The 10,263-nt window shown below is 38.8% G+C and overlaps 1 protein-coding gene across 1 annotated transcript; it reads left to right on the plus strand.

The window, feature by feature from the left end:
• The first annotated feature begins 4,544 nt into the window (after nucleotides 1–4,544).
• Nucleotides 4,545–5,042, plus strand: LOC149074193 (uncharacterized protein F54H12.2-like). The gene has a single exon (XM_089247348.1). The coding sequence runs from the start codon at nucleotides 4,545–4,547 to the stop codon at nucleotides 5,040–5,042; it is 498 nt and encodes a 165-aa protein (XP_089103474.1).
• The last annotated feature ends 5,221 nt before the right edge of the window (nucleotides 5,043–10,263 follow it).

Raw genomic sequence — 10,263 nt, forward strand, 5'->3', positions numbered from 1 at the left:
GTATACGTTACATAAACCAGCGCGAAAAAATTTTCGCAGGAATCGTGTTATCGTGGGTGGCATGAACGAACAGTTTCAAGCAGATTTAGCTGATATGCAATCATTGAGTAAACGTGGCTATAAGTATATTCTTACGTGAGTAGTGTTGCTGAGGGTATCGTCCCGAGAGATTGGAAACTGGCTAACGTTGTTCCGATATTTAAGAAGGGTAGTAGAGAAGTGGTGTCTAATTATCGTCCAGTGAGTTTGACGAGCTCCCTCTCGAAAATTTTGGAAATTATCATCAAAAGGCAGTTTGTGAAGTGGATAGACGAGAATAATGTATTGTCGAATAATCAGCATGGGTTCAGGAAGGGGAAGTCATGTGTAACTAACCTCATTTGCTTCTATGATTACGTGACTAAGGCTTTGGGTAAGAGCAAAAATGTCGACGTTGTTTACCTTGATTTCCAGAAGGCATTCGATCGGGTCCAACATGGCAAACTCTTGAAGCGTTTACACGAGATTGGAATGGGGGGCAACTTGCTGAATTGGATAGAATCGTGGTTAAGAGATAGGTCGCAACGAGTTATGGTGAACGGGGAATTCTCTGGTTGGACAGACGTCACAAGTGGAGTTCCTCAGGGAAGTGTCCTTGGCCCCATACTTTTTTCACTTTTTATCGACAAACTCGATCAGGGTATCGATGGAATTACTAGCAAATTCGCAGATGATGTGAAGCTAATGGGGGTAATCGGAAATGAAAGCGATAGGGAGTTGCTCCAGACCAACTTAAACAAGATTGCAGCATGGGCAAATGAATGGAGCATGACGTTTAGCGTAGATAAGTGCATGGTCGCTCATTTTGGTTCGAACAACCCACGGTTCTCTTACGAGTTGAATGGTGTCACTATCCCGGATGCAACTAGAGTCACCGATTTGGGAATTCTCATTGACGAGCGACTTAAGTTTTCTGAACATTGTTCAGCGGTTGTCAAAAAATCGAATAGAATGCTTGGTCTCATTTTCAAAAAGGTCTCTTCGCGTTCTCCTAAAGTCATTCTTCCGCTTTTTCGAGGCTTAGTTCGTCCTGGACTGGAGTATGCTGTAAGGTTTTGGAGACCATACCTACAGAGGGACATAGACTTGGTTGAAGGGGTGCAGAGAAGAGCTACGCGTGTCCTTATTGGCACACGGGGCTTGAGGTATGAAGAGAGACTTCATTTTTTGAATATGTTTACATTGGATGAACGCAGGTGTCGAGGAGATATGATCGAAGTGTTCAAAATTTTCAATGGGATGGATAGGATGGACCATGAACTTTTAGTACACCGCCAATCGACTGCTTTTACAAGGGGACACCAGTATCGATTGGTGAGGGACAATGCAAGGTTATGGTGTCGCAGGGAATTTTTCTCCAATAGGGTTGTTAATAAATGGAATAGCTTACCCCCGGAGGTAGTAAATTGTAACACAATTGACACGTTTAAAAAGAAATACGATAAACATGTTGGGGTAAATCGAGAAGCTATCCATTCTTAGAATAAGACAACCATAAGTATTCTTTATGGGCATTGTATAATATTTTATCATGTGTATATATTGTTTGTAATTTGTGTTAATTGCATTTTTAATTGGGTTGCTGTATTTTTGAAACACATGACAACCATATTTTTATGGGCATCTTTTTATCAGCCACCTCGTTGGGCATTTTGCCTGTTGTGGCGTTGTATTTGTATTTGTATTTGTACTTGCATTGACATTCTATCTAAATACGCTTGGGCTATCCCTTTGAAAGATAAAACTGGAGAAGTGGTAACTAGAGCATTTAAAAAAATATTCAAAGATAGAATTTGTCAGAACTTGCAGACTGACAAAGGAACGGAATTCCAAAACAGGATACTACAAAGATGTTTGAAATCAATGAACATAAATCATTTCACGAGTGAGAAAAAAGCTTCTGTAGTGGAAAGGTTCAACAGAACATTGAAACAGAAAATGTTCAAATATTTTACGTTCAAAAATACTCACAGATACATTGATGTTTTGGATCAGTTGATCAAGAGTTATAATAACACATGGCATCGTAGTATCAAAATGAAACCTAGCATGGTGACGGAAGAAAATCAGTCTCAGGTATGGCAAGAATTATACAAAGACATTTTAGGAGAGAAAAATATAAAATTCAAGAATACCATTGGTGACACTGTTCGCATAAGTCGATCAAAGATGATTTTTGAAAAGGGTTATGAACATAACTGGACTCGCGAAATATTTACCGTAAAACAACGAATAGGCAGAGATCCCCCTGTTTACAAGATTGATGATGCTGATGGACAACCTATTAAAGGAACTTTCTACGAGCATGAGCTGCAAAAAGTGAAACCTAGTGAATATTACCAGGTTGAGAAGATCTTGAAAAAGCGGAAACTTAAAGGCAAAATCGAATACTTTGTGAAGGTTACCCCAATAAATTCAACGCCTGGGCCCGAGATTTGAAAAGGATATAAAAAGCTGAGAGCGCTATCAAAATGTCTCATTAGGAAAATGTCTTTCTTCTTAACACTTCCTAGCGATAGTTCAGCTGCGTACTACCCAGGTAACACGATATCTCATTACATTACCCAACTGCCAAAACCGATTCATTTGTCTGGAAATTGGGAATGTGGGTTATCTGAAATAATTTATCCTCATTGCTGATACAACGTGACGGAAGGTTCCAATCTTATAGGATTTGACTTGGGTGATGGTGAACTCCAAGGACGACATATTCCAGCTGGGAATTATGAAACTGTGCCCGATCTAATAAAAGGCATTGAAATTGAATCCTTCAAAAACAGAATTACATTCCAGTACAACGACAGTTCCAAGAAAGTAAAAGTTATCTTGAACGATGGGGCAAGATTACTGTTGAACACTGGTATTGCTGAACTATTAGGTTTTGAGCCCACACTTCTAAAAGAAACCACAGAGAGTCCTTTCGTAGCAGACACAAATGTATTTTATCCTGTCTTGTATATTTACACCGATATAATAGAGCCTCAAGTGGTGGGTGACGTTCAAGCACCCCTCTTACGCGTAGTTAGAGTGAAAGGAAGAGACAACGAAATAGTCAGTGCATACTATGACCGACCACACTACTTTCCTCTTTCCCGACGAGTATTTCAAACCATCGAAATGGAGATAAGATCAAGTTCTGGTAAACGCATACCTTTCAACAGGGGTAAAGCCATATCAGTATTGCATTTTCGCATTAGACAAATACTATAAAACTGATAAATGTACAAGTTCAAGATCATTATAAAGTGAGATACGAAACTGTAAAGATGAAAGTTCCTTATTACTGCTGTACAAAAACGTTCGAACAATATTACTTGCAACAAGCAGGCAGAGGCTTACCGTACTACTCTGGCGTCACTTTGCAGCGAGGAAATGGATTAGGCAACATATTCGGGAGTTTATTCAGAGTAGCGTTGCCATTTTTGAAACAAGGAGCCAAAACTGTTGGTAAACAAGTACTAAGATCTGGGGCTGACATTGTTGGTGACGTAATCAAAGGAGATAAAGTTAAAGTTGCTGCTAAGCGTCGTCTCAAGGAAGCTGGAAAGATTCTCGCCGAAAAAGCAGTAAACAAGACAAAGGCAATGTTCGGTGAAGGCCATAAAAGGAAACGTCGAAAGGTTAGGCGCGTCATTTTCGCAAAGAAGCCCAAACTGAATACACGTGACATATTCGATTCATGATGACTTACCGACTCAAAGATTCACCGGAACTTGTGAAATCCGAACTGAACTTATTTTCTTTACCTGGCACGCAAACCGTAATAGAAGGTGGCAAATGGGTTACTTATCACCCGATAGCAAATGTATCAGATGGTGGACCCATAGAATTTTACATTTCTGGCAGTGGAGAAGAATATTTGGATCTTACACAAACCCTGTTATACGTCAGGGCCAAAGTGGTGAAAGGGGATGGAAAATTTTTGACGAAAGAAGACAAAGTCAGGACCCGTAAACCTATTTTTACACTCCATGTTTTCGCAGGTTGATGTTTCACTGAATGATCACCTCGTGTCGTCATCAAACAATACTTACGGTTATCGTTCAATAATTGAGACACTTTTAAATCACGGTAATGATAGCAAGACAAGTCATCTTACTACCGAAATGTATTATAAAGATACTGCCGGAAAAATGGATATCGTTGATCCCGAAGCAAAGGACGGAAATGTAGGACTAGCCGAGAGGGCAGAATTTATAAATGGAAGTAAGACATTCGACATGATCGGATCTATCCATGGAGATATTTTCTGCCAAGGACGACTGCTATTGAATCTAGTTTCTCTGAAGATCAAACTGATTAGAAGCAAGCCCGAATTCTGCCTCGTATCTCCAACGTCGAATACCAATTACAAAGTCGTGTTAGACCACATGTCTATACAGATAAGGAAAGTGAAAGTCTCGCCTGGTGTCCTTCTTGGTCATGCTAAAGCATTATCTCACACAGCCGCAAAATATCCAATAGATCGCATTGTATGTAAAGTTTACTAGCTTCATCAAGGAAATATGTCCTGGGTTCAGGATAGTATAGTAGTGGGTCAGTTACCAAAGAGAGTTGTCGTTGGTTTAGTCGATAATGATGCATTTTCTGGCTCATACAATAAATCGCCTTTCGAGTTCAAGCATTATGACCTGAACTATATAGCAGTGTACATAGATGGTGAGCCAGTACCCTTCAAGCTCCTGGAACCACAATTTGAACAGAATCAATACGTACGAGCCTATCACAGCTTGTTTCTCGGTACTGAAAAAGCCTGCAAAGACGAAGGTATTGATATAACTAGAGAGGACTATCCGAATGGTTATTGTCTTTTCGTATATGACTTATCAGCCGATTTATGCCACGGTGATCATTTCAGTCTGATCAAACATGGAAATCTACGACTAGAGACCAAGTTTAAAGCACCGCTACCTCACCCAATCTCCATCATTGTGTACTTAGAGTTTGATAACGTGATAGAGATAAACCAGACTCGCAACATATTGTTCGATTTCAGCAGTTGAATATGTATGCCTCCCAGATTGAGAAAGTTCTAAAGAAAGAATCTCCCTATTTTATTGGAGTATTCTCTTGCGATACGATACCCAGAAATATTCATTATCCTGCATCCTTCAGGGGACACACTGGATGGCTATTCATTTACCTGATAAGAAGATAGTGGAGTTTTTCGACTCGTACGGACAAATTCCAGAGACTTACGGAAAAGACATCGTTTCATTTGTTGAGAGGTTTCCAAAAGTTGTGTGGAATAAAACACCTCTACAATCGTTAACTTCGAATGTATGTGGACAGTATTCTATGTATTTCGTAATCAAGCGCAGCGAAGGAAAGTCCATGGAAGCTATTGTAAATTTTCTAAAAATGAATGGTTGTGACTTTGCTTTGTATCAATATTTCAAGAAGAATTGTGGTGTAAGAATGGTTTTTAATAAATAAAATGGATTTTTTTTGTTTTTGTCGTTTATTGTGTATAAAAATTACTGTTTAAAATAATTCAGAAAAGACAATTTTTTCATTTTGATAATATTTTTTTTTTTCTGTTATTAAATTACAGACTTAACCACGCAGGGTTTTTCATTTATTTCATAGCTTTATCAAATAATTTTTTCCCAACTGCTACATTCTTTTTCTTCAATCGGTTTACAAGATTATTTTTCGTTACACGTTTTCTTTTCTTCAGAGATTCTTTGAATAGATGAACAATATCGCTTCCAGGCATTTCTTCACCTTTATATACGAGTTCACCCTTTTCATTCCAAAAAACTAATTTGTTGTTCTGCTTCATCTTTTCAACCAGTTGCTTAGCCGTCTCTTTTTTTCTTGATAGCTGTCGATTTCATTATAGCATTTTCATACTCCTTTCCATCGGATTCTTCGGTCTCGTCGATTTTGACGTCACCTTGAAGTTCTTTGGATGATAAGTCAGCAATTTTGAGATATTTTTGCAATACTTGCAGATATTGTTTTGCTTTCTCACCGTCATCAAGAACTTTTTTCCTTAAAATGGAATTAATATCTTTGTCCAACAGCCCGAGTTGTCGGTCTGCCGCAACAATGACGTACTTTTTAGCGTGTTCCAAAAAGTGGAGAAAAAAACCACTGTTCCAAAAAACCACTTTTACTAAAGTGGAGATGACGGAAATCGCAGCGGGTAATAGCAGGCTTAAAAAACCGTTTCCTTTCTGAACCAATATGCGTCTCTTTTTATACAAAGGTACCTTCTTGGCGGCTAAATTTCTTAAACTTTTTCTGTACTTGCTGAGTTTCACTTTCCGAGATTTGGTTACAGGAATATTTCCTTTGAGTAAGTTCAAACAGACCTCACACAAGGCTTTGATAACACTGTTTTGACTTTTTTTTGATCAGGTCGAGGCGTTTTTTAGGTTTGGCTTGAGATATCTGTCGCAGGAGTTCAAGATGATGATGCGCGTATCGAGACATCAGGATCACAAATGGGAAAAATTTATCAGTTGCCTGCTATACATACCGAATTTCACAACTTTGTTGAGAGCGCAGTGGTTAAAATTCGTTCGGTGTTTGAAGCACTTCACAAGGGTAGGTGGTAAGACAGAAACTCGTGGAAATTCATGAAGGTCGTTACACTCCATACCACAAATGTAAGTTATAAACTTACATTTCTCGAGTCCCTTGCAATACATCTTGGAGTGAGAACGAGATAAGAAGTTAAGTATGTCTACGAGACTTTCGTAAGGAAAGTCACCACCGGACCAAGACATGTTATGGAGATTGGCCATCACCCATACAGCAGAACATTTCTCTTTCATTGTTAATTTTGCCCATTCGAACGGGGGTTGAAAAGTGTAAACGCCGTAGCTTCCAGAATCTACCGAAAAAAAAGCAAGTTCTTTCACTATATATCCCTCCGTCTCAGACTGGAATCCTTCGAAGTCAATTATTACACTCCCCATGATCGCTGGTGGCTATCTGACTTATCTGGGCTGGTAGACGTAGTGTATATCACCTTGGAAAATACCGGTTTTTAACCTAAGCCCCTCCTCCGTAACCGGTTTTAAATCCACTAACAAATATCCATACGCATGCTTGGTTGCGTCATCGAAAACTTCTTGAAAAAACTTGTTTTTACCTGGGTACATCTGCCTCGCTAAATGTTGTATTTGACTACGATCTCTTGGGTTTTTAAATAAAATCAAATAATGGGCGTTTAGGGAAACTTCTCTCATCTCGCTTCCCTTATGGAAAAAGTTCTGAACTATGAACACTACCGACAGGTTTTTATGATGACTCCCTCGCGTGAAAAGATTTGTTAACCGTTTGTCTCCACCCAATTCTGACATTAAGTCATCAATAATAAACAATGTTCTCTGACCGATGTAGGAGCTGTAATTATCAGGTAATCCCTCAACAAACTGAACTCCAGGAATTTCTTCGTAAAATGACTGATAGACCCCATAAAACCACACTATTTCGGTAGGAAAAGGTTCTATCATCTGTTCAGTTAGTGACCTAGATACAAACCTAGTTTTGCCACAAGAGGTAGGGCCAGAACAAACAGATGTGAAAGGATGTTGAAGCTTCAATACGTCCATGTCAAATGATAGTTATCCACATCTGTAATCTGCCTTAAAGGTCTTTAACCTGTGAGGGAGAAAATACATACATACATATATATATATGCACTAAAATATTTTCTCTTTATTGAAAAATAAAAGTCTCTGACTCTCTTTTGAGCTCTTAAAAGAGCTCGAAAGTCAGGAATGCGATTAGGCTACACCTTTCTGCAATATTTTTTAGGCCCTGAGAAGGGCCTTGTCCAGCATCGTGCACGAGAGTGAAATCTCGCTTGTCTCATTCTTCTTCTGGTTTATGTTCAGATATCTCATTAATATCCAAAAGGTATCGTTGTAAAATCGTCTCTTATGACACGTTTGTCATAAACAAGACCATATTGTTTGTTTTCCAGCTTGTTAATTAGTTTTCTCTTTTTTGCATCCCTGGTAATTTTTGCAGGATCACATGTTGTTACCTTTGTCGTAAAGTCCATCTGAACAAGCTCCTTCACGCTGTCAAAGTTGAGCAACGCCGAGTTACGATAATTGAGGGTAAATCCCCGGATCTTACATCTTGTTGTCATATCGTTCAACATATATGCATAGTTTTTTGGCCCTCCTGAAAAAAAAAAAGTGCATGTAAATTTATAAAAAATAGACATGATTGCAAGAAAATACAGAATATTAGATAAAGGGAACATAAATACAGAAAAATAATGACTTACCAGATACAAACGTTTTGATGTAACTGCCATTTAGTTCGTCTGTGAATTCACCCAGAAAGCTTCCAAGTTTGACGTCATTCGTTCCGTCACTTTGGTATATGATGCTGAAAAAACAAAAAAAACAAACAAACATTTATCTTCTGATATCCATGAGCCGGTTAAAGATCTTTGACTGTCATCGTGCTCACATATGTCTTTCGCTTGTATCTCGACACATGTTCGGCATAGAGGAAAAGTGAGCTTCCCATTGGCTCTATACGGGAGCACTGGCAGATACAAACCTCGAGGTGGAAGCACTGTGCATAGAATAACTCCAAAATATTCATCGATGGTTTTGAAATTCTCAGTGATGATTTTTGGATGTTTGACAGGATATCTAGAAATAAATATACAGACAAGCTTAGTGCAATAAGGTCAAACTAAAAATGCTGATTTAAAAGAGAAATTAAAAAATATGGGACTGAGAGAGAGAGAGATAATCATTTGAAAAAAAAAACTAACTTACCGACAGTACTTGTTCACCCACGGATATAAACTGGTGAAGTCAACGTATTTTATTACGCCTTCAGCAAACAGCTTGATAGCGTAGGTGCGTCCCCCGAAGAAAGAGCTTCTCGGTTTCAACCTTGGGATGACGTCGTCTCCAAGCAGGAATGACTGGAGATCACTATTGGTCTTCTTCATATGGGAAAATTCATGTTCCCATATCGATATCAGTCCGTAACTGGCGCTTCTGAGCTTTTTCTCAATCTCTTCAGTTTTTTGAAATAGCTCCCACATGTATTGACCATTAACAGGGTTTCTGTCCGATAAATTGTGACAAGCAGGGCATCCATGCCAAAAACATCCTAATACGAAAAAAAAAATAAAGTATTATCATATGAAAAATGCAATTATTTTTTATCAAAGAATCTTCAAATCAGTATAGGAAACAAATCTAGCGAGAGATAGTCTTACCTTTGAACTGATATACGGTCTTTGTCTCTTCACAGAATCCGTCCACATGGAAACTGCATACTTTTCGATCACCTGTGCCGTTCCGTGCATGCTGAATATTTATCCCTTCTTTGGCAGCGAGATAATCCAGCCCCTGAATACTAGAAACACTGTGATTGACGCTGCTCACATATCCATATTGCGGTACCATGGCTATAGTATCTTGTGGGATAAAACTGGATCTATATGTAGCCATACACGCGCTAGCAATAGTCGTGTACGCAAACGGGTCTACCTTGGTAGCTGCTATGAATTCAGATCGGAATTTCAGACTGCATTGGCGTAAAACGTCTACATCTGATCTGTAGAATAAAAAAATATCGTAAAAAAAATCGATAAAAATAAAATTTAGAAATAGGTTCTAACCCATAAACGCATAAGACCAAAAAAGAATAAGTGGGGGGGGGGAGGAATTTCGAAAATAATTACTCACCTACAATATTTATATATCTCTTCCTGAAAGTCGAATACATCTTGGTTTTCTCTCATCGTACCAGATGAAAAAAATTTTCCGCATCTCCGCATGCATAGACTCTGGACTGAAAAACTTCGTCTGGCAACGAATCAACATAATTTTGATTTTCAGGCCTATTAAATAAGTGAGGAAAAAAACCCTTGGCGACAATTCCCTCAAAGCCGAAAGTCTTTGGTAGCTTTCCTAACGACATAGGCAAAAAGTTGAACGAGTCTATAATTTTTATCGAGAGCGATTCCAACTCTAAAGCCATGATCTTAGAGCCGCTGGGGATAACTTTTGGCTTCAGACCTTGGTTGAGCAAATAACCTAAAATGAACTGTCCATCAAAACCTTTCATATTGTGAGCTAACGCCACGAAACCTTTATGCTGAGGGCTGAACAAATATTTGCAGAATTGATCGCAGGCATCATATCCCTTGACTGCACGTTCAGTTCCGTCAGCGTACATAGCAACACAAAAGTTTACGATGTGGGTTCCAGTGCTCTGATCCGTTTC

Source organism: Pholcus phalangioides, unplaced genomic scaffold (genome assembly GCF_987345545.1).
Source record: "Pholcus phalangioides strain wild (caught in Gottingen) unplaced genomic scaffold, Ppha-v1.0 ptg000017l_1, whole genome shotgun sequence".
NCBI lineage: Eukaryota > Metazoa > Arthropoda > Arachnida > Araneae > Pholcidae > Pholcus > Pholcus phalangioides.